The sequence below is a fragment of the Nerophis lumbriciformis genome, linkage group LG18 (assembly GCF_033978685.3).
Source record: "Nerophis lumbriciformis linkage group LG18, RoL_Nlum_v2.1, whole genome shotgun sequence".
Taxonomy (NCBI): Eukaryota; Metazoa; Chordata; class Actinopteri; order Syngnathiformes; family Syngnathidae; genus Nerophis; species Nerophis lumbriciformis.
In genome coordinates this window covers 44,034,852-44,059,827 of record NC_084565.2, presented here as the reverse complement: position 1 = coordinate 44,059,827, position 24,976 = coordinate 44,034,852, and the positions used below count along the sequence as shown (strand labels likewise).

The following is a 24,976-nucleotide window of genomic DNA, read 5'->3' as shown; positions in this document are numbered from 1 at the left end:
TATATGTCTTAATAAGGTTATCCAAAAAATAGTGCTCGATACCGTAGTAGAGCGCAATATATGTATGTGTGGGAAAAAAATCACAAGACTATTTCATCTCTACAGGCCTGTTTCATGAGGGGGGGTACCCTCAATCATCAGGAGATTTTAATGGGAGCATTCACATACCATGGTTTATATAGGGCACAGAGTGGGTGGGTAGAGGCTGGTGTAGGGGCGTGGTGATTGGCTCATGTGTTACCTAGGAGGTGTTTCCGTCTGTGGCGGCATGCTGTTACAATTTCGCTGCGCTTGTTGAGGGATGACAGGTCTGGACGGTAAATAATAAACAGTTTCTCTTTCAAGCATAGGTTGCATCTTTTATTACCACTATTGTAAGGTGTGCTGGATGCAAGAATTTGCCATGTTATTGAATATTCAACATTATTGTCTTTGAGGTCCCAAATGTGTTTGCTGAGTTCTGTGGTATTCCGCAGGTTTTGGTTCCTGAAAGAAGCCTTGTGATTGTTCCATCTGGTTTTAAACTCTCCCTCGGTTAATCCTACATATGTGTCAAATGTGTTAATGTCCTTGCGTGTTACCTTAGATTGGTAGACAACTGATGTTTGTAAGCACCCTCCGTTGAGAGGGCAATCAGGTTTCTTGCGACAGTTGCAGCCTTTGTTGGTTTTGGGGTCGCTCTGTCCGGGGGCCGACGGCTCATTTGCAATTGTTTTGTTGTGGTTTGAGATAATTTGTCGTATATTGTTCATGCAGCTGTAGCTCAATTTAATGTTGTTCTTGTTGAATACTTTTCTTAGGCTGTTGCCTTTGGGAAAGTGTTTGTCAATCAGATTGAGGAATTTGTGGCCAATGTTAGTTGAGACGTTTTTGCTGTATGGGGGGTTGTACCAGATGATGTTTCGTTTTCTGTTCTTTTTTGGTTGGTTTCCTGGCGTGGGTTCATAGGTGAGGGTGAAATTGTATCCGCTTTCATCAAGGGCTTTTTGGTACGGGGGGGTTGCTTGGTCAAATTCAGCTTTGCTAGATGACAGCATCGATAGCCTTTTATTGATTCCGGTAGGTATTCTTTTCGTGGTGGTGGGTGGGTGGTTGCTGTCATGGTGCACGTATTGGAGTGTTGTGTTGGGTTTTGTGAATGGTTGGTAGCTGTTATTTCTCAGGTTGAAAGTGACGTCAAGGAAGTTGACGGTTTGCTTGTTGGCTTCAATCGTGATCCGTAGGCCGTTCTCTTTGAAAATTTGGCATATGCGCTTCTTGGTATTCTCGCTGCTCCTTGGCGAGACGCGACACACTGCCAGTCCGTCATCACGGTAAATACCAAGGTTCAGATTGAGGCTAGCGAGCCGGGAGAGGAGGAAACTCCCAACGAGTTCACACGTTTCTGCTCCGTCAAAACTTCCCATAGTGACGTCAAATGTTGCATTGTTCTTTTTTTGCCATGGTGTACTGTTGTGGATGAGAATGGAGTTTTTTGCGTGGATGATGATGTTTCTTTCGTTGCCTGTGATTGAGTCGTAGTCTGAGGCGAAGTCTAGTGCTTGAGTCAGTAGGTCCTGCGTGATGGAAGGGTAAAATTCCTCGATATCAAAGGAGATAAAGTTGTGCTGTTGTTTGTCTTGGATGTTGTTGAACCATTTGATTAGTGCTGCTGTATTTCTCCATATATATATATATATATGTATATATATATATACACACACACAAGCATTCAACTTTAATAATCTCAAAAAGCATTGCGGTGTAAATATCCGACTTGAGCGTAGTGATTTGTTGCCAGTGTTGCCAAGACAACAAGGCACGGCGACGTTAGTCTTTGACCGCACTGCCACCTGGTGGCTACATTAGTTACTGCGTCAGACGTCTGGTGAAGCAAAACTGCCATCTTTCATTTGTACTTTTTTGTTCTTAACTCCTTTTTGTACAAAATACACGTTTTTTTGTAGTTGTCTTTTCAAAACGTTTGTATTTAATATTCAAAAATACAAGTTTTCTGCTTCAATTCACAACATAAGGAGGAAAGTAAAGAAGAAGAAACGACCACAGGAAGGGTAAAAGACACGTTTGTGAGTGTGAGTTCAGTTTATTTGGCTTGAAATCACTTGAATAACACTGAAACTAAATGCCAGAAACAATATGAAAAAAAAAGAAGTATTTGTTTCATACCAGACAATACACAATTATGTTAAAGAGATGTGGTTTGCAGATTTTTAAAAAAAGCAAACCGCCAACAGCCATCGCTACAATTAACAATCTTTGATGACATCACTCTGTGGGCGGGGCCTCCTGAGGTTCTCTGTTCACTGAAACACAAAAACATTATGATTTGATTTTAGTGTCACATAAAAACATCCTAAGGTGTGTGTGTGTTATTGTATTTTTTTATATTTACATAGTATGTATATATTATTAATGTTGTAAATACAAATCCTTATATATCTAGAAAGGCTGGTCCTAAAAAGGGAGGCATTTTTCAGAGGTCTCAAGAAGGTGTGTGTGTGTTCTTGTATTTCTAGCCTTCTTGAGACATGAAGAAGGAAAAGTATCTTCCATATGAGGAGGTGATGACATAAATCAATAACATTGCATCTAATAGACAATGTCTCATTTGTGGTGACATCTATCAACATGAGGGTGGTCCCAAAAAGGAGGGATTTTTATCATTGTTGCTTTTAAAAGTGCTCCCCCTCTGGTCAACATATGAAATAACAAGTGTGTGTAAACATTTGAAGTGGTTCCCCTCTGGTCAACATATGAAATAACAAGTGTGAGTAAAAATTTGAAGTGCTCCCCCTCTGGTCAACGTATGAAATAACAAGTGTGTGTAAACATTTGAAGTGCTCCCCCTCTGGTCAACATATGTAATAACAAGTGTGTGTAAAAATTTGAAGTACTCCCCCTCTGGTCAACGTATGAAATAACAAGTGTGTGTAAACATTTGAAATGAGCCCCATTTGGCCAAAATTAATAAAACAAATAAAATAAATATGTATATAGAGACATCCTGTAATAACTTGAAGTAAATAATGAAGATTAAAAAACAATTACAAACAAAAAATTCCCCAAAAATTTTTATAAACTAAAATCAGTGTTTTTCTCACAATGTGTCGACTTTTTTTCTTATAAAAATTGGGAACTATTTCTCATATTCTTTCTGTTTCTGTAAAATTGCAATATTTCTCATAAAAATATTACTTTTTAATGTAAAATTGTGACATTTGTCATAAAAAAATTCCGACTTTTATCACAATATTGCCATTTTTTAAAAATTGTTCTTGTAAAATGGTGACATTTTTTTTAAAGCAAAATCAGTAAAATTTCGATTATTATTAAAATATTGCCAAAAGTTTAAGGTTTTCTTATAAAATTGTGACTTTTGGCGAGTAAAATTACGACTCTTTTCATAAAAATGCCAAAATGTTAAGCTTTTCTTGTAAAATTGCGACTTTTACTGAGTAAAATACCACTTTTATCATAATATTGCACAAATATTCAGTTTTTCTTGTAAAATTTTGACTCGCGTTGAGTAAAATTACAACTTTTATTATAACACTGCCAAAATTCTAAGTTTTTCTTGTGAAATTCCAACTCATTTTTCACAACAAGCTTTTTTATACGTGCATAGTATGTATATATTATTAATGTTGTAAATACACTTCTTTATATATCTAGAAAGGCTGGTCCTAAAGAGGGAGGCATTTTTAGGAGGTCTCAAGAAGGTAACAAATACAAGAATGTGTGTGTGTGTTCTTGTATTTCTAGCCTTCTTGAGACATGAAGAAGGAAAAGTATCTTCCATATGAGGAGGTGTGAACAAGTGATGACATAAATCAATAACATTGCATCTAATAGACAATGTCTCATTTGTGGTGACGTCTATCAACATGAGGGTGGTCCCAAAAAGAAGGGATTTTTTATCATTGTTGCTTTTAAAAGTGCTCCCCTTCTGGTCAACATATGAAATAACAAGTGTGTGTACAAATTTGAAGTGGTTCCCCTCTGGTCAACAAATGAAATAACAAGTGTGTGTAAGAAATGGAAATGCGCCCCCTTTGGCCAAAATTAATTAAAAAAAAAAAAAAAAAAATGTATATAGAGACATACTGTAATAACGAAGTAAATAATGAAGATTACAAATCAATTACAAACAAAAACATTTTTTAAATAACTAAAAGATTAACTTTTTTATATGTGCATAGTATGTATATATTATTAATGTTGTAAATACACTTCTTTATATATCTAGAAAGGCTGGTCCTAAAGAGGCATTTTTCAGAGCTCTCAAGAAGGTAGTAACAAATACAAGAATGTGTGTGTGTGTGTGTGTGTGTGTGTGTGTGTGTGTGTGTGTGTGTGTGTGTGTGTGTGTGTGTGTGTGTGTGTGTGTGTGTGTGTGTGTGTGTGTATACCTTCCTCCCGCGCCTTCATGCGGGCCACAAAGTTGAAGCTCTTGTTCCTGCGATAGTTCTCGTAGGGGTCGTCCAGGGACACGCCCACTCCCTTATACTGGTCCCACTTGTCCCGAATGTCGCCCCCTTTGATGGGGTCCTGGATGCCCTGCTCTTTGGCGCCCAGACCCCCTGATCCGCTCCAGCCTGCGGCAAAAAAAAAACGCCACGGGTCAACGCCAGGCGACCACGGCGTGCACGCTCTCATCTTACCCATCTTCATGAGCAGCTGATGGCCTTTGTTCTCCTCGCCCAGGCGGGAGTCTGGCGGCACTTTGGTGGGGGTGCCGCCCGCTGCCGAGGTGGAGCTGAGAGAGATGGTTACTATGGTTACTATTTACATTAAGTGTCCAAAGTGCGAGCCTCGGCTAATTTCTTAACAGCATATTTGAACAAATACTACAAGAAAAACATTAAAAACAGGTGAAATGTAGCATTATTGTTGACACTAATAACACAAATAGTTTATTCATTACTGTCATTTGCTCACAAATTAATCAAACTTTTTATCGACGAATAGATCTGAAGTTGATCTTGAGATTTAAGCGTTAAAAGTAAAACATTATCAGATTTGGCCGCCAGATGGCAGGAGAGTGTTGAGTATCTTTAAATGTGTTTTGTGGCAATTCCAACTTTGACCGCAGCGTCAAATGCTTTGTAGAGAGTCGCTTTCCATAATTATTAGCAGACTGCATTGTAAAATAAATACAAAATTAGATTAAAAAAAAATATTTAAAAAGCCAGCATACTGTGGTCGGCATGCTAACAGGTATTATTCGTCAAGTAATAAAATATTTGACGCTGAGGTGGAATGAATTTGCAAAAAAATGATAATATTAGCATGCTAAAATGCTAACGTTACCATGCATCAAGTACCAAAATATGACTGCAACGTATAGCTACAAAATTAGCTTCAAAGAGTTGGTATATTGCTAATATTAGCATGCTAAAATTAGCAGGCATCACGTACCAAAATATGACTGAGGTGTTTACCTACAAAATTTGCTAAACATTTTTTTTAAAAGCTAGCATACTGTCGTCAGCATGCTAACAGGTATTATTCGTCAAGTAATAAAATATTTGACGCGGAGGTGGAATGAATTTGCAAAAAAATGATAATATTAGCATGCTAAAATGCTAACGTTACCATGCATCAAGTACCAAAATATGACTGCAACGTATAGCTACAAAATTAGCTTTAAAGAGTTGGTATATTGCTAATATTAGCATGCTAAAATTAGCAGGCATCACGTACCAAAATATGACTGAGGTGTTTACCTACAAAATTTGCTAAAAAATTTTTTTAAAAGCTAGCATACTGTCGTCAGCATGCTAACAGGTATTATTCGTCAAGTAATAAAATATTTGACGCGGAGGTGGAATGAATTTGCAAAAAAATGATAATATTAGCATGCTAAAATGCTAACGTTACCATGCATCAAGTACCAAAATATGACTGCAACGTATAGCTACAAAATTAGCTTTAAAGAGTTGGTATATTGCTAATATTAGCATGCTAAAATTAGCAGGCATCACGTACCAAAATATGACTGAGGTGTTTACCTACAAAATTTGCTAAAAAATTTTTTTAAAAGCTAGCATACTGTCGTCAGCATGCTAACAGGTATTATTCGTCAAGTAATAAAATATTTGACGCTGAGGTGGAATGAATTTGTAAAAAAATGATAATATTAGCATGCTAAAATGCTAACGTTACCATGCATCTAGTACCAAAATATGACTGCAACGTATAGCTACAAAATTAGCTTTAAAGAGTTGGTATATTGCTAATATTAGCATGCTAAAATTAGCAGGCATCACGTACCAAAATATGACTGAGGTGTTTACCTACAAAATTTGCTAAAAAATGTTTTAAAAGCTAGCATACTGTCGTCAGCATGCTAACATGTATTATTTGTCAAGTAATAAAATATTTGACGCTGAGGTGGATTGAATTTGCCAAAGAAACTAGCATGCTAATATTAGCAGGCATCACATACCAACATATGACTGCGACGTATAGCTACAAAATTAGCTTTAAAAAGTTGGTATGCTAACGTTAGCGTGCTAAAAGGTGTCACTGGTCAATACATTACCCTGAGGTGTGCACCTGAATAATGCGTTTAAAATGCTAGCATGCTAATATTAGCAGGCATCACGTACCAAAATATGACTGAGGTGTTTACCTACAAAATTTGCTAAAATTTTTTTTTCAAAAGCTAGCATACTGTTGTCAGCATGCTAACATTTATTTTTCGTCAAGTAATAAAATATTTGACGCTGAGGTGGATTGAATTTGCCAAAGAAACTAGCATGCTAATATTAGCAGGCATCTTATACCAAAATATGACTGCGACGTATAGCTACAAAATTAGCTTTAAGAAGTTGGTATGCTAACGTTAGCGTGCTAAAAGGTGTCATTGGTCAATACATTACCCTGAGGTGTGCACCTGAATAATGCGTTTAAAATGCTAGCATGCTAATATTAGCAGGCATCACGTACCAAAATATGACTGAGGTGTTTACCTACAAAATTTGCTAAAAATTTTTTTTCAAAAGCTAGCATACTGTTGTCAGCATGCTAACATTTATTTTTCGTCAAGTAATAAAATATTTGACGCTGAGGTGGATTGAATTTGCCAAAAAAACTAGCATGCTAATGTACAGTATAGGTCAAAAGTTTGGACACACCTTCTCCTCATTCAATCTTTATTTTCATGACTATATGTTTTATATTCTAGTTTCTCCAAAATAGCCACTCTTTGCTCTGATTACTGCTTTGCACACTCTCGGCATTCTCTCCATGAGCTTCAAGAGGTCGTCACCTCTAACGGTTTTCACTTCACAGGTGTCGTAGTTTTGATGTGACAATCTACAATGTAAATCGTCATGAAAATAAAGAAAATGATTGACCTTTTCATACCTGCCAACTTTTGAAATCAGAAAAATGATTGATTGCATTCAGACAGGTTAAAATGTTGCTAAAACCATCACTTTTCTATCAGTCACAGTGACTTTTCAAAACAAAAATATTACAGCAAAAATCATATGGGTTGATTGACATGTTTATTCTGTAAGCTAACTTCAATAGTTTGAAATTATTTTGACAGTTAATGCCAGTTATCCTGTCAACCTTTCACAAGACTTCAATTTGTTCATTGAAAGTATAAACACTTTTTACAGTAAACAAATGGTAAAACAGTACTAAACAATTCCAATTAAAAAAAAAATTGGTGTCATTATTAACTTTCTGTCCAAGCTTGTATAATCTACTGCCTTGTTCAATTGTAAAAAATATTCTGTGCCTAAAATTCACATTTCTATCACAATTATCATACTGTAAACATGGTAAGCTAACTTCATTAAAATTAATAGTCCTGTCAATAGCATGGAATTACAATTCAAATGTAGTTTTTTTGTAAGCCTTTCAAAAGAATTCAAAATATGAAAAATGAATGAAAATTAATGTAAGCCATCAGACACTTGAAAAGTGGCACATCACATCTCTAATGTAATCATTTGAACTTTTCAACAGAAATAGCACTGCAAAAATATTAAGGACATACTTCTGTATTTTGGTAGTTATGCTGTCAACATTTAACAAGATTTCTTCAACTTGGACTTGAAAGCATAAATAGTATAAACACTTTTAACAGTATAACAGTACTAAACAATTCCAATAGATAACATTGGTGTCATTACCTTTTTGGGGCTAAAATCCAAATGTATTCTATCAGATTGATCATACTGCAAAAATGATATGGTAACTTTATGATAAGTTTACTTGAAGTGGCATAAAACACTGAAAGTGATTGTTCCTATAACCCCTTTGTTTCAAATGTTTGTTCCACTTGTGGCAGTCGGGCACCAGCATACCGTCTTTGACAACTTGAAGTGGCATAAAACACTGAAAGTGATTGTTCCTATAACCCCTTTGTTTTAAATGTTTTATGCCACTTCAAGTTGTCAAAGACGTGCTGTGAAATACAGCCGACAGGATTGCGCACCAAACACGAAGCAAGGCCAAAGCGCATGCATGGTGCAGGAGAACAAAGGACTTCTTTCATTTAAGGTTTGTGATAAACCATCAAACTCATTCGTTAAAAGGACTCTATAGTAATATAAAGCGAGTTTTTCTGGACATTATCATGCAAGAAAAGTTTATTTTTGGGACCGCGATCACCGCGTAATGATTTTTAAAGGTTGCATTACAAACATTTAACTGTCCCATGTGATCAGCCAGTGCGATTGGAAGTCCATGCTCAATTATTGCCTCCGTAAATAAAACTTCGGCATTTATCACATCCAAAGAATCTGTTTGGGCGACGAAAAACGTTGAAAGTTTTCCACTTGTATCGCTAGCAACGGCATTAGACTTGTGTTTTTTTTGTCCCAACGTGGTCTTTTACATCGCTAATTCCTCTGTGTCCGATCGAAAAATCTTGTCTGCACAAGGTGCAATTCGCGTAGTTTTCACCCTTTTTGGAACGGATAATTATTCCTTTTGAATATTCTTCACGGAATGACTGCAGTTTTCTTTTCGGTTTAAGACTCGTTTGCCATTTTTCTCCGGCTGATTCCATGATCGTTCGCTCGTTTGGAAACAACGGCAACTGGTGCCTCGTGCTTGGCAGCGGTGCTATAAATAGCCTCGCGCATGGCATTCGGAATGGCTCGATAGGAAGTTACGGGAAGCAGTGTCGATTGTCATTGTTGTTACGCGATTTCGTGAATAAAATTAATTAATGAAAAACCGTATTTTTTATTACTGCAACCGTAACCCGGAATAGGTTGATGAAAACCGTACTAATTACGGGAAAACCGGAGTAGTTGGCAGGTATGCCTTTTCATAGCTCCAATTACGTCACATCAAATATTCCACTTTGAACAATTTTTCGGGGGGGAAATATTGCATATTTTGTGTTTTTCCTGTTAAAAAAAAAAGAGTGTTTTGACAAAAAAAGGGCATAAAAAACAAAATATTAAAACTTTATGTCAATTGATAGTTCTGAAGTCGATGTAAAGATATTCAAGACTTGAAAGTAAGACACAAATATTAGAATATGACACATTTTTAACTCATTTGGGTCTCCAGGCCCTTAGCATTGAGGGGAGCCCTAATTAATATACAATAAATAATATCAAAATGGCCCCCGCATGCTTTTATTTTTCAGTGTGTGGCCCATTAGTAGGAATAGTTCAGACACTCACGGGGGGGAGGCGCTGCGGGACTTGTGGCCATGACGCCTCCTACTGGGCGAGCGTGAACGTGACCTGGAGCGAGAGCGACTCCTTGAAGACCTGGACCGACTTCTGGACCTGGAGGAGAGGCAAGTGTCAGGCCACACCCCTAAAGATACACACACACACACACACCCACACACTTACCTGGAGCGGGAGTACGAGTGTGAGCGACTGCGGGACTGCGAGCGACTGCGGGACCGTGACCTGGACCTGGACTTGGAGGAGCGCGAGCTGGAGTGGGAGGAGGACCTGCCCCGGCTGCCCGAGCGGCTCCTGGAGCGGCTGGCGCCCTGCCCACTGCAGGAGGGAGAGGGGAGAAGCGTGACGTGGCGGTGAGGCCGTATATGGGACAGGAAGTCCAAACTCACCTGTTGCGAGCCTCCTGGCCTTTTTTCCTGCGCGCCCTCATCTTGGCCCGGAAGAACTCGTAGAGGCCGTTCTGCTCCCACCCTTCGCTGCGGGACCACAAGCGTCACACGTGTCACTTTGGGCGCCACCCGCGCTCCCGTCCCCGAGTCGCACGTACCTGTTGCGGGGCCGGTTGTGGGACGGCGGGCTGTAGAAGGCTTCCACGGCGGCGAGCAGGCGGTCGCTGGGAGGCATGGGGGGCGGCAGGCGGATGTCTTTAGGTTCCAGAGCTTTGTAGTCGGTGTCCTCCAGCTGAGCACAGGAGACAAACCGTTCATTCGCACTTTTCAGTCCCCTGCGGGTCTGGTCCCAAGTTGACTCACTTTGACCAGCGGCGCCATCAGACCCGCCGGAAGGTCGAAATAGGGAACGTTGGGCACGAGGCTTGGGTCGTCCGGGATGGCCGGCTGCCGGTGGCGTACGTGCGGCGAGTGGCCGTTGAAGCCGTGGGGCGGCGGCCCGAATTCCGGGTGCTGGGCGCTCCCCCAGGGCGGATGATCACCCCCCATGGCGGCGGGAGGGAGTCTCTGGTTTGCGTGGTGGGGCGGGGGCGGGCCCGGCATGTCTGGGAAGGAAGCGCATGATGAGGATGAGAACGCAGAGCAGTCGGTGACCTCTCACCTCTGGGGAAGTCTCCTTGGGCGTAGTCGAAGCGGTGTGGCGTGTACGGCGGCCGGTCGTAGTGATGCCTGGGCGGGAAGTCGTCCTGCAAGAAGCGCGACGGGAAGCGCCCGAAGGAGTGCGGCGGCGGCTGGTCGAAGGGAGGCGGCTGCTGGTGGGGGGGGAAGGGGCCCCTGAAGTGAGGCGGCCTCTGTAAAATAAAAAAAATCAATATTATTAATAACTAGATGAAGGAATTGCGTGTGAATGCTCCAATGCTGAAGTTGAACTTCAAAATGACTACCGTATTTTCCGCACCATAAGGCGCCCTGGGTTATAAGCCGCGCCTTCAATGAACGGCATATTTCAAAACTTTGTCCACCTATAAGCCGCCCGGTGTTGTAAGCCGCATCTAACTGCGCTAAAGGAATGTCAAAAAAACAGTCAAATAGGTCAGTCAAACTTTAATAATATATTAAAACCAGCGTGATGTGGGCGCGCATGGAGTCGTATATCAACATGGACGGAGCTGCGTGAAAAAAGCCACCCGGCCTCTTCGCGTAAACTTAAACTTACCTTAACCACTCGCTCATCTTTTCTTCATCCATCCCTTCGAGTTAGCTTTTATGATGACGCCGGCTGGAAAGGTCTCTTTTGGCAAGGTCTTCCTTTTGAATATCACCATGGGTGGAAGTTTCTGGCCATTAGCATGGCAAGCTAGAACCACAGTGAAGGATGACTTCTCATTCCCTGTGGTGCGAATATTCACCGTACGTGCTCCCGTTGTATCCACAGTGCGGTTCACAGGAATATCAGTTGCTGTGAAATAGTAATCCGTGTGCGGATGGAGAGATTGCGTCTTTTCATGAACCGGATCCCTGTCGCTTAGTAGGAGCCATTTTGTGGTCTTTACAGATGTAAACACACAAAGGAAATGAAACGTACGGTAATATCCGCGCCCTTTTTCTTCTTCTACGCGGGCGGGTGGTTGCTTACAGTAGAAGAAGAAGCGCTTCCTGTTCTATGGGGGCGGGTGCTTACCTTGGCGGTTGCTTGCGTAGAAGAAGAAGCGCTTCCTGTTCTACCGGGAAAAAAGATGGCGGCTGTTTACCGTAGTTACGAGACCGAAACTTTATGAAAATGAATCTTAATATTAATCCATATATAAAGCGCACCGGGTTATAAGGCGCACTGTCAGCTTTTGAGAAAATTTGTGGTTTTTAGGTGCGCCTTATAGTGCGGAAAATACGGTAATTGTCGAAGGAGAGCACACAATTCCTAAACAGGCTGAATATTTTGAAGTTGAATCGGATAAAAAATGTGGGAGTTGTGGAACTTTGAAGAATGTCCCGTTCTTTTCAACGGGAAATTCATGGAAATTTGGGAATAAAAACAAAAAAAGCAAAATACTTTGAAGGTTGTGAATGAGTTGAAATGCTTGGTGTTGGAATTCTTCAAATCGGTCGTGAAATGTTGAAGTAGTAACATTTTTAATTGAGAAATAGTATTACGGAATTTCAGGAACACCGAGAATTTTTCCAGTTTTGTCCTGATTAAGAGGAATTAATTGATGGTGGAACGGTTGAAAAATGTGGGAGAAATAGTCGACAGAAAAAAGGGTGAAAAAAGGGTTTGGGGAAAAAAGAGAATTCTGGGACTGTTTTTAACTTAGAAAAATGATAGTTTGAATGTCCAGGATGAGTGGAATGTGTTGAAGGTGAAATAGTTTGAATAGGTTGAAAAATGTGGAAATGGTGGAAGTTTGAAAAATGGCCAATTCATTTTGAATGGAAAAAACGTCCCGGAAAATCTGGAATTCTGGGAAATCTGGGAATTTTTGGACTTTGTCAAGGGAAAGCTGAACAATTTGAAGTTGGAATGCTTTGAATCAGATAAAAAATGTGTTAGTTGTGGAACTTTGAAGAATGTCCCGTTCTTTTCAATGGGAAATTCATGGAAATTTGGGAATAAAAACAAAAAAAGCTAAATACTTTGAATGTTATGAATGAGTTGAAATGGTTGGTGTTGGAATTCTTCAAATCGGTCGAGAAATGTTGAAGTAGTAACATTTTTAATAGAGAAATAGTATTACGGAATTTCAGGAACACCGAGAATTTTTCCAGTTTTGTCCTGATTAAGAGGAATGATTTGATGGTGGAACGGTTGAAAAATGTAGGACGAGTTGACAGAAAAAAGGGTGAAAAAAGGGTTTGAAAAAAAGAGAATTCCTGGAATTTTTTTGAACTTAGAAAAATGATAGTTTGAATGTCCAGGATGAGTGGAATGTGTTGAAGGTGAAATGGTTGGAATCAGTTGAAACATGTTGAAATGGTGGAAGTTAGAAAAATGACCAATTCATTTTGAATGGGAAAAATGTCCCGGAAAATCTGAAATTCTGGGAAATCTGTGAATTTTTGGAAATTGTCAAAGGGAAGCCCGCGATTCCTGAATAGGCTGAACAATTTGAAGTTGGAACGCTTTGAATCGGATGAAAAATGTGTTAGTTGTGGAACTTTGAAGAATGTCCCATTCTTTTCAATGGGAAATTCATGGAAATTTGGAAAAAAAACAAACAAAAAAAGCTAAATACTTTGAAGGTTGTGAATGAAGGTTGTGAATGAGTTGAAATGGTTGGTGTTGGAATTCTTCAAATCGGTCGAGAAATGTTGAAGTAGCAACATTTTTAATAGAGAAATAGTATTACGGAATTTCAGGAACACCGGGAATTTTTCCAGTTTTGTCCTGATTAAGAGGAATGATTTGACGGTAGAACGGTTGAAAAATGTGGGAGAAATAGTCGACAGAAAAAAGGGTGAAAAAAGGGTTTGAAAAAAAAGAGAATTCTGGGACTTTTTTTAACTTAGAAAAATGATAGTTTGAATGTCCAGCATGAGTGGAATGTGTTGAAGGTGGAATGGTTGGAATAGGTTGAAAAATGTGGAAATGGTGGAAGTTTGAAAAATGGCCAATTCATTTTGAATGGAAAAAACGTCCCGGAAATTCTGGGAAATCTGGGAATTTTTGCAATGTGACAAGGGAAAATAGGCTGAACAATTTGAAGTTGGAACGCTTTGAATCGGATGAAAAATGTGGGAGTTGTGGAACTTTGAAGAATGTCCCATTCTTTCAAATGGGAATTTCATGGAAATTTGGGGGAAGAAAAAAAGCTAAATACTTTGAATGTTGTGAATGAGTTGAAATGGTTGGTGTTGGAATTCTTCAAATCGGTCGAGAAATGTTGAAGTAGTAACATTTTTAATAGAGAAATAGTATTACGGAATTCCTGGAATTTCAGGAACACCGGGAATTTTTCCAGTTTTGTCCTGATTAAGAGGAATGATTTGACGGTGGAACGGTTGAAAAACGTGGGAGGAGTAGTTGACAGACAAAAGGGTGAAAAAAGGGTTTGTAAAAAAACGAGAATTCTGGGAATTCCTGGAATTTTTTTTAACTTAGAAAAATGATAGTTTGAATGTCCAGGGTGAGTGGAATGTGTTGAAGGTGGAATGGTTGGAATCGGTTGAAAAATGTGGAAATGGTGGAAGTTTGAAAAATGGCCAATTCATTTTGAATGGAAAAAACGTCCCGGAAAATCTGGGAAATCTGGGAATTTTTGGAATTTGTCAAGGGAATGCCCGTGATTCCCGAATAGGCTGAACAATTTGAAGTTGGAACGCTTTGAATCGGATGAAAAATGTGGGAGTTGTGGAACTTTGAAGAATGTCCCATTCTTTTCAATGGGAATTTCATGGAAATTTGGGGGAAAAAAACAAAGAAAAAAGCTAAATAATGAGTAGTGAATGAGTTGAAATGGTTGGTGTTGGAATTCTTCAAATCGGTCGTGAAATGTTGAAGTAGTAACATTTTTAATTGAGAAATAGTATTATGGAATTTCAGGAACACCGGGAATTTTTCCAGTTTTGTCCTGATTAAGAGGAATGATTTGACGGTGGAACGGTTGAAAAATGTGGGAGAAATAGTCGACAGAAAAAAGGGTTTGAAAAAAAACGAGAATTCTGGGAATTCCTGGAATTTTTTTGAACTTGGAAAAATGATAGTATGAATGTCCAGGATGAGTCGAATGTGTTGAAGGTGAAATAGTTTGAATCGGTTGAAAAATGTGGAAATGGTGGAAGTTAGAAAAATGGCAAATTCATTTTCAATGGGAAAAATGTCCCCAAAAATCTGAAATTCTGGGAAATCTGGGAATTTGACAAGGGAAAGCCTGTGATTCCTGAATAGGCTGAACAATTTGAAGTTGGAACGCTTTGAATCGGATGAAAAATGTGGGAGTTGTGGAACTTTGAAGAATGTCCCATTCTTTTCAATGGGAATTTCATGGAAATTTGGGAAAAAAAAAAAAAAAAAAAAGCTAAATAATGAGTAGTGAATGAGTTGAAATGGTTGGTGTTGGAATTCTTCAAATCGGTCGAGAAATGTTGAAGTAGTAACATTTTTAATTGAGAAATAGTATTACGGAATTTCAGGAACACCGAGAATTTTTGCAGTTTTGTCCTGATTAAGAGGAATGATTTGATGGTGGAACGGTTGAAAAATGTGGGAGGAGTAGTCGACAGAAAAAAGGGTGAAAAAAGGGTTTGAAAAAAAACAAGAATTCTGGGAATTCCTGGAATTTTTTTGAACTTGGAAAAATGATAGTTTGAATGTCCAGGATGAGTGGAATGTGTTGAAGGTGGAATGGTTTGAATCAGTTGAAACATGTGGAAATGGTGGAAGTTAGAAAAATGACCAATTCATTTTGAATGGGAAAAATGTCCCGGAAAATCTGAAATTCCGGGAAATCTGTGAATTTTTGGAAATTGTCAAAGGGAAGCCCGCGATTCCTGAATAGGCTGAACAATTTGAAGTTGGAACGCTTTGAATCGGATGAAAAATGTGTTAGTTGTGGAACTTTGAAGAATGTCCCATTCTTTTCAATGGGAAATTCATAAAAATTTGGGAAAAAAACAAACAAAAAAAGCTAAATACTTTGAAGGTTGTGAATGAAGGTTGTGAATGAGTTGAAATGGTTGGTGTTGGAATTCTTCAAATCGGTCGAGAAATGTTGAAGTAGTAACATTTTTAATTGAGAAATAGTATTACGGAATTCCTGGAATTTCAGGAACACCGGGAATTTTTCCAGTTTTGTCCTGATTAAGAGGAATGATTTGACGGTGGAACGGTTGAAAATGTGGGAGGAGTAGTCGACAGAAAAAAGGGGGCAAAAAGGGTTTGAAAAAAACGAGAATTCTGGGACTTTTTTTAACTTGGAAAAATGATAGTTTGAATGTCCAGCATGAGTGGAATGTGTTGAAGGTGGAATGGTTGGAATAGGTTGAAAAATGTGGAAATGGTGGAAGTTTGAAAAATGGCCAATTCATTTTGAATGGAAAAAATTCTGGGAAATCTGGGAATTTTTGGAATTTGTCAAGGGAAAGCCCGTGATTCCCGAATAGGCTGAACAATTTGAAGTTGGAACGCTTTGAATCGGATGAAAAATGTGGGAGTTGTGGAACTTTGAAGAATGTCCCGTTCTTTTCAATAGGAATTTCATGGAAATTTGGGAATAAAAACAAAAAAAGGTTGAAGGTTGTGAATGAGTTGAAATGGTTGGTGTTGGAATTCTTCAAATCGGTCGAGAAATGTTGAAGTAGTAACATTTTTAATAGAGAAATAGTATTACGGAATTTCAGGAACACCGGGAATTTTTCCAGTTTTGTCCTGATTAAGAGGAATGATTTGACGGTGGAACGGTTGAAAAATGTGGGAAAAATAGTCGACAGAAAAAAGGGTTTGTAAAAAAACGAGAATTCTGGGAATTCCTGGAATTTTTTTGAACTTGGAAACATGATAGTATGAATGTCCAGGATGAGTGGAATGTGTTGAAGGTGGAATGGTTGGAATTGGTTAAAAAAAAATTGTGGAAATGGTGGAAGTTAGAAAAATGGCAAATTAATTTTCAATGGGAAAAATGTGCCCAAAAATTTGATATTCTGGGAAATCTGGGAATTTTTGGAATGTGACAAGGGAAAGCCCGCGATTCCCGAATAGGCTGAACAATTTGAAGTTGGAACGCTTTGAATCGGATAAAAAATGTGTTAGTTGTGGAACTTTGAAGAATGTCCCGTTCTTTTCAATCGGAATTTCATGGAAATTTGGGAATAAAAACAAAAAAAAGCTAAATACTTTGAATGTTGTGAATGAGTTGAAATGGTTGGTGTTGGAATTCTTCAAATCGGTCGAGAAATGTTGAAGTAGTAACATTTTTAATTGAGAAATAGTATTACGGAATTTCAGGAACACCGAGAATTTTTCCAGTTTTGTCCTGATTAAGAGGAATGATTTGACGGTGGAACGGTTGAAAAATGTGTGAGGAGTAGTTGACAGAAAAAAGGGTGAAAAAAGGGTTTGTAAAAAAGAGAATTCTGGGACTTTTTTTAACTTGGAAAAATGATAGTTTGAATGTCCAGCATGAGTGGAATGTGTTGAAGGTGGAATGGTTTGAATCGGTTGAAAAAAAAATGTGGAAATGGTGGAAGTTAGAAAAATGGCAAATTAATTTTCAATGGGAAAAATGTCCCCAAAAATCTGAAATTCTGGGAAATCTGGGAATTTTTGGAATTTGTCAAGGGAAAGCCCGTGATTCCCGAATAGGCTGAACAATTTGAAGTTGGAACGCTTTGAATCGGATGAAAAATGTGGGAGTTGTGGAACTTTGAAGAATGTCCCATTCTTTTCAATGGGAATTTCATGGAAATTTGGGGGAAAAAAAAAAAAAAAAAAGCTAAATACTTTGAAGGTTGTGAATGAGTTGAAATGGTTGGTGTTGGAATTCTTCAAATCGGTCGAGAAATGTTGAAGTAGTAACATTTTTAATAGAGAAATAGTATTACGGAATTTCAGGAACACCAGGAATTTTTCCAGTTTTGTCCTGATTAAGAGGAATGATTTGATGGTGGATCGGTTGAAAAATGTGGAAATGGTGGAAGTTTGAAAAATGGCCAATTCATTTTGAATGGAAAAAACGTCCCGGAAAATCTGAAATTCTGGGAAATCTGGGAATTTTTGGACTTTGTCAAGGGAAAGCTGAACAATTTGAAGTTGGAATGCTTTGAATCAGATACAAAATGTGTTAGTTGTGGAACTTTGAAGAATGTCCCGTTCTTTTCAATGGGAAATTCATGGAAATTTGGGAACAAAAACAAAAAAAGCAAAATACTTTGAATGTTGTGAATGAGTTGAAATGGTTGGTGTTGGAATTCTTCAAATCGGTCGAGAAATGTTGAAGTAGTAACATTTTTAATTGAGAAATAGTATTACGGAATTTCAGGAACACCGGGAATTTTTCCAGTTTTGTCCTGATTAAGAGGAATGATTTGATGGTGGAACGGTTGAAAAATGTGGGAGGAGTAGTTGACAGAAAAAAGGGTGAAAAAAGGGTTTGAAAAAAAAAAGAGAATTCTGGGACTTTTTTTAACTTAGACAAATGATAGTTTGAATGTCCAGGGTGAGTGGAATGTGTTGAAGGTGGAATGGTTGGAATAGGTTGAAAAATGTGGAAATGGTGGAAGTTTGAAAAATGGCCAATTCATTTTGAATGGAAAAAATTCTGGGAAATCTGGGAATTTTTGGAATTTGTCAAGGGAAAGCCCGTGATTCCCGAATAGGCTGAACAATTTGAAGTTGGAACGCTTTGAATCGGATGAAAAATGTGGGAGTTGTGGAACTTTGAAGAATGTCCCGTTCTTTTCAATAGGAATTTCATGGAAATTTGGGAATAAAAACAAAAAAAGGTTGAAGGTTGTGAATGAGTTGAAATGGTTGGTGTTGGAATTCTTCAAATCGGTCGAGAAATGTTGAAGTAGCAACATTTTTAATAGAGAAATAGTATTACGGAATTTCAGGAACACCGGGAATTTTTCCAGTTTTGTCCTGATTAAGAGGAATGATTTGACGGTGGAACGGTTGAAAATGTGGGAAAAATAGTCGACAGAAAAAAGGGTTTGTAAAAAAACGAGAATTCTGGGAATTCCTGGAATTTTTTTGAACTTGGAAACATGATAGTATGAATGTCCAGGATGAGTGGAATGTGTTGAAGGTGGAATGGTTGGAATTGGTTAAAAAAAAATTGTGGAAATGGTGGAAGTTAGAAAAATGGCAAATTAATTTTCAATGGGAAAAATGTGCCCAAAAATTTGATATTCTGGGAAATCTGGGAATTTTTGGAATGTGACAAGGGAAAGCCCGCGATTCCCGAATAGGCTGAACAATTTGAAGTTGGAACGCTTTGAATCGGATAAAAAATGTGTTAGTTGTGGAACTTTGAAGAATGTCCCGTTCTTTTCAATCGGAATTTCATGGAAATTTGGGAATAAAAACAAAAAAAAGCTAAATACTTTGAATGTTGTGAATGAGTTGAAATGGTTGGTGTTGGAATTCTTCAAATCGGTCGAGAAATGTTGAAGTAGTAACATTTTTAATTGAGAAATAGTATTACGGAATTTCAGGAACACCGAGAATTTTTCCAGTTTTGTCCTGATTAAGAGGAATGATTTGACGGTGGAACGGTTGAAAAATGTGTGAGGAGTAGTTGACAGAAAAAAGGGTGAAAAAAGGGTTTGTAAAAAAGAGAATTCTGGGAATTTTTTTTAACTTAGAAAAATGATAGTTTGAATGTCCAGGGTGAGTGGAATGTGTTGAAGGTGGAATGGTTGGAATAGGTTGAAAAATGTGGAAATGGTGGAAGTTTGAAAAATGGCCAATTCATTTTGAATGGAAAAAATTCTGGGAAATCTGGGAATTTTTGGAATTTGTCAAGGGAAAGCCCGTGATTCCCGAATAGGCTGAACAATTTGAAGTTGGAACGCTTTGAATCGGATAAAAAATGTGTTAGTTGTGGAACTTTGATGAATGTCCCGTTCTTTTCAATGGGAAATTCAAGGAAATTTGTGAATAAAAACAAAAAAAGCAAAATACTTTGAATGTTGTGAATGAGTTGAAATGGTTGGTGTTGGAATTCTTCAAATCGGTCGAGAAATGTTGAAGTAGTAACATTTTTAATTGAGAAATAGTATTACGGAATTTCAGGAACACCGGGAATTTTTCCAGTTTTGTCCTGATTAAGAGGAATGATTTGACGGTGGAACGGTTGAAAATGTGGGAGGAGTAGTGGACAGAAAAAAGGGTTTGAAAAAAAAACGAGAATTCTGGGAATTCCTGGAATTTTTTTGAACTTGGAAAAATGATAGTATGAATGTCCAGGATGAGTGGAATGTGTTGAAGGTGGAATGGTTTGAATCGGTTGAAAAAAAAATGTGGAAATGGTGGAAGTTAGAAAAATGGCAAATTAATTTTCAATGGGAAAAATGTCCCCAAAAATCTGAAATTCTGGGAAATCTGGGAATTTTTGGAATTTGTCAAGGGAAAGCCCGTGATTCCCGAATAGGCTGAACAATTTGAAGTTGGAACGCTTTGAATCGGATGAAAAATGTGGGAGTTGTGGAACTTTGAAGAATGTCCCATTCTTTTCAATGGGAATTTCATGGAAATTTGGGGGAAAAAAAAAAAAAAAAAAGCTAAATACTTTGAAGGTTGTGAATGAGTTGAAATGGTTGGTGTTGGAATTCTTCAAATCGGTCGAGAAATGTTGAAGTAGTAACATTTTTAATAGAGAAATAGTATTACGGAATTTCAGGAACACCAGGAATTTTTCCAGTTTTGTCCTGATTAAGAGGAATGATTTGATGGTGGATCGGTTGAAAAATGTGGAAATGGTGGAAGTTTGAAAAATGGCCAATTCATTTTGAATGGAAAAAACGTCCCGGAAAATCTGAAATTCTGGGAAATCTGGGAATTTTTGGACTTTGTCAAGGGAAAGCTGAACAATTTGAAGTTGGAATGCTTTGAATCAGATACAAAATGTGTTAGTTGTGGAACTTTGAAGAATGTCCCGTTCTTTTCAATGGGAAATTCATGGAAATTTGGGAACAAAAACAAAAAAAGCAAAATACTTTGAATGTTGTGAATGAGTTGAAATGGTTGGTGTTGGAATTCTTCAAATCGGTCGAGAAATGTTGAAGTAGTAACATTTTTAATTGAGAAATAGTATTACGGAATTTCAGGAACACCGGGAATTTTTCCAGTTTTGTCCTGATTAAGAGGAATGATTTGATGGTGGAACGGTTGAAAAATGTGGGAGGAGTAGTTGACAGAAAAAAGGGTGAAAAAAGGGTTTGAAAAAAAAAAGAGAATTCTGGGACTTTTTTTAACTTAGACAAATGATAGTTTGAATGTCCAGGGTGAGTGGAATGTGTTGAAGGTGGAATGGTTGGAATAGGTTGAAAAATGTGGAAATGGTGGAAGTTTGAAAAATGGCCAATTCATTTTGAATGGAAAAAATTCTGGGAAATCTGGGAATTTTTGGAATTTGTCAAGGGAAAGCCCGTGATTCCCGAATAGGCTGAACAATTTGAAGTTGGAACGCTTTGAATCGGATGAAAAATGTGGGAGTTGTGGAACTTTGAAGAATGTCCCGTTCTTTTCAATAGGAATTTCATGGAAATTTGGGAATAAAAACAAAAAAAGGTTGAAGGTTGTGAATGAGTTGAAATGGTTGGTGTTGGAATTCTTCAAATCGGTCGAGAAATGTTGAAGTAGCAACATTTTTAATAGAGAAATAGTATTACGGAATTTCAGGAACACCGGGAATTTTTCCAGTTTTGTCCTGATTAAGAGGAATGATTTGACGGTGGAACGGTTGAAAATGTGGGAAAAATAGTCGACAGAAAAAAGGGTTTGTAAAAAAACGAGAATTCTGGGAATTCCTGGAATTTTTTTGAACTTGGAAACATGATAGTATGAATGTCCAGGATGAGTGGAATGTGTTGAAGGTGGAATGGTTGGAATTGGTTAAAAAAAAATTGTGGAAATGGTGGAAGTTAGAAAAATGGCAAATTAATTTTCAATGGGAAAAATGTGCCCAAAAATTTGATATTCTGGGAAATCTGGGAATTTTTGGAATGTGACAAGGGAAAGCCCGCGATTCCCGAATAGGCTGAACAATTTGAAGTTGGAACGCTTTGAATCGGATAAAAAATGTGTTAGTTGTGGAACTTTGAAGAATGTCCCGTTCTTTTCAATCGGAATTTCATGGAAATTTGGGAATAAAAACAAAAAAAAGCTAAATACTTTGAATGTTGTGAATGAGTTGAAATGGTTGGTGTTGGAATTCTTCAAATCGGTCGAGAAATGTTGAAGTAGTAACATTTTTAATTGAGAAATAGTATTACGGAATTTCAGGAACACCGAGAATTTTTCCAGTTTTGTCCTGATTAAGAGGAATGATTTGACGGTGGAACGGTTGAAAAATGTGTGAGGAGTAGTTGACAGAAAAAAGGGTGAAAAAAGGGTTTGTAAAAAAGAGAATTCTGGGAATTTTTTTTAACTTAGAAAAATGATAGTTTGAATGTCCAGGGTGAGTGGAATGTGTTGAAGGTGGAATGGTTGGAATAGGTTGAAAAATGTGGAAATGGTGGAAGTTTGAAAAATGGCCAATTCATTTTGAATGGAAAAAATTCTGGGAAATCTGGGAATTTTTGGAATTTGTCAAGGGAAAGCCCGTGATTCCCGAATAGGCTGAACAATTTGAAGTTGGAACGCTTTGAATCGGATAAAAAATGTGTTAGTTGTGGAACTTTGATGAATGTCCCGTTCTTTTCAATGGGAAATTCAAGGAAATTTGTGAATAAAAACAAAAAAAGCAAAATACTTTGAATGTTGTGAATGAGTTGAAATGGTTGGTGTTGGAATTCTTCAAATCGGTCGAGAAATGTTGAAGTAGTAACATTTTTAATTGAGAAATAGTATTACGGAATTTCAGGAACACCGGGAATTTTTCCAGTTTTGTCCTGATTAAGAGGAATGATTTGACGGTGGAACGGTTGAAAATGTGGGAGGAGTAGTGGACAGAAAAAAGGGTTTGAAAAAAAAACGAGAATTCTGGGAATTCCTGGAATTTTTTTGAACTTGGAAAAATGATAGTATGAATGTCCAGGATGAGTGGAATGTGTTGAAGGTGGAATGGTTTGAATCGGTTGAAAAAAAAATGTGGAAATGGTGGAAGTTAGAAAAATGGCAAATTAATTTTCAATGGGAAAAATGTCCCCAAAAATCTGAAATTCTGGGAAATCTGGGAATTTTTGGAATTTGTCAAGGGAAAGCCCGTGATTCCCGAATAGGCTGAACAATTTGAAGTTGGAACGCTTTGAATCGGATGAAAAATGTGGGAGTTGTGGAACTTTGAAGAATGTCCCATTCTTTTCAATGGGAATTTCATGGAAATTTGGGGGAAAAAAAAAAAAAAAAAAGCTAAATACTTTGAAGGTTGTGAATGAGTTGAAATGGTTGGTGTTGGAATTCTTCAAATCGGTCGAGAAATGTTGAAGTAGTAACATTTTTAATAGAGAAATAGTATTACGGAATTTCAGGAACACCAGGAATTTTTCCAGTTTTGTCCTGATTAAGAGGAATGATTTGATGGTGGATCGGTTGAAAAATGTGGAAATGGTGGAAGTTTGAAAAATGGCCAATTCATTTTGAATGGAAAAAACGTCCCGGAAAATCTGAAATTCTGGGAAATCTGGGAATTTTTGGACTTTGTCAAGGGAAAGCTGAACAATTTGAAGTTGGAATGCTTTGAATCAGATACAAAATGTGTTAGTTGTGGAACTTTGAAGAATGTCCCGTTCTTTTCAATGGGAAATTCATGGAAATTTGGGAACAAAAACAAAAAAAGCAAAATACTTTGAATGTTGTGAATGAGTTGAAATGGTTGGTGTTGGAATTCTTCAAATCGGTCGAGAAATGTTGAAGTAGTAACATTTTTAATTGAGAAATAGTATTACGGAATTTCAGGAACACCGGGAATTTTTCCAGTTTTGTCCTGATTAAGAGGAATGATTTGATGGTGGAACGGTTGAAAAATGTGGGAGGAGTAGTTGACAGAAAAAAGGGTGAAAAAAGGGTTTGAAAAAAAAAAGAGAATTCTGGGACTTTTTTTAACTTAGACAAATGATAGTTTGAATGTCCAGGGTGAGTGGAATGTGTTGAAGGTGGAATGGTTGGAATAGGTTGAAAAATGTGGAAATGGTGGAAGTTTGAAAAATGGCCAATTCATTTTGAATGGAAAAAATTCTGGGAAATCTGGGAATTTTTGGAATTTGTCAAGGGAAAGCCCGTGATTCCCGAATAGGCTGAACAATTTGAAGTTGGAACGCTTTGAATCGGATAAAAAATGTGTTGTGGAACTTTGATGAATGTCCTGTTCTTTTCAATAGGAATTTCATGGAAATTTGGGAATAAAAACAAAAAAAGCAAAATACTTTGAATGTTGTGAATGAGTTGAAATGGTTGGTGTTGGAATTCTTCAAATCGGTCGAGAAATGTTGAAGTAGTAACATTTTTAATAGAGAAATAGTATTACGGAATTTCAGGAACACCGAGAATTTTTCCAGTTTTGTCCTGATTAAGAGGAATGTTTTGACGGTGGAACGGCTGAAAAATGTGGGAGAAATAGTCGACAGAAAAAAGGATGAAAAAAGGGTTTGTAAAAAAACGAGAATTCTGGGAATTCCTGGATTTTTTTTTAACTTAGAAAAATGATAGTTTGAATGTCCAGGATGAGTGGAATGTGTTGAAGGTGGAATGGTTGGAAAAAAAAATGTGGAAATGGTGGAAGTTAGAAAAATGGCAAATTAATTTTCAATGGGAAAAATGTCCCCAAAAATCTGAAATTCTGGGAATTTTTGGAATGTGACAAGGGAATGCTTGTCACATTGGAACGCTTTGAATCGGATGAAAAATGTGGGAGTTGTGGAACTTTGAAGAATGTCCCATTCTTTTCAATGGGAATTTCATGGAAATTTGGGAAAAAAAACAACAACAAAAAAGCTAAATACTTTGAATCTTGTGAATGAGTTGAAATGGTTGGTGTTGGAATTCTTCAAATCGGTCGAGAAATGTTGAAGTAGTAACATTTTTAATAGAGAAATAGTATATCTATCTGTGTTGGCCCTGCGATGAGGTGGCGACTTGTCCAGGGTGTACCCCGCCTTCCGCCCGATTGTAGCTGAGATAGGCTCCAGCGCCCCCCGCGACCCCAAAAGGGAATAAGCGGTAGAAAATGGATGGATGGATATTACGGAATTCCTCGAATTTCAGGAACACCGGGATGTTTTCCAGTTTTGTCCTGATTAAGAGGAATGATTTGACGGTGGAAC

The 24,976-nt window shown here is 37.8% G+C and overlaps 1 protein-coding gene across 3 annotated transcripts in view; it reads right to left on the bottom strand.

Annotated features, from left to right (window-relative positions):
- Positions 1–2,047: 2,047 nt before the first annotated feature.
- cherp (calcium homeostasis endoplasmic reticulum protein) overlaps positions 2,048–24,976 on the bottom strand; it is a 49,351-nt gene continuing 26,422 nt past the window's right edge. For 2 of the 3 annotated variants that reach the window (XM_061978443.1, XM_061978444.2), the window contains 9 exons: positions 10,722–10,911; positions 10,424–10,665; positions 10,219–10,352; positions 10,061–10,147; positions 9,837–9,989; positions 9,660–9,767; positions 4,662–4,756; positions 4,410–4,595; positions 2,049–2,303 (listed from right to left, as the gene is read on the bottom strand). In XM_061978443.1, coding sequence (XP_061834427.1) covers positions 2,266–2,303; positions 4,410–4,595; positions 4,662–4,756; positions 9,660–9,767; positions 9,837–9,989; positions 10,061–10,147; positions 10,219–10,352; positions 10,424–10,665; positions 10,722–10,911 — 1,233 coding nt within the window. In that variant the 3' untranslated portion in view covers positions 2,049–2,265. Of the gene's footprint in view, positions 2,304–4,409; positions 4,596–4,661; positions 4,757–9,659; positions 9,768–9,836; positions 9,990–10,060; positions 10,148–10,218; positions 10,353–10,423; positions 10,666–10,721; positions 10,912–24,976 lie in introns of all 3 variants that reach the window. The other variant, XM_061978445.1, reaches the window with a different exon arrangement.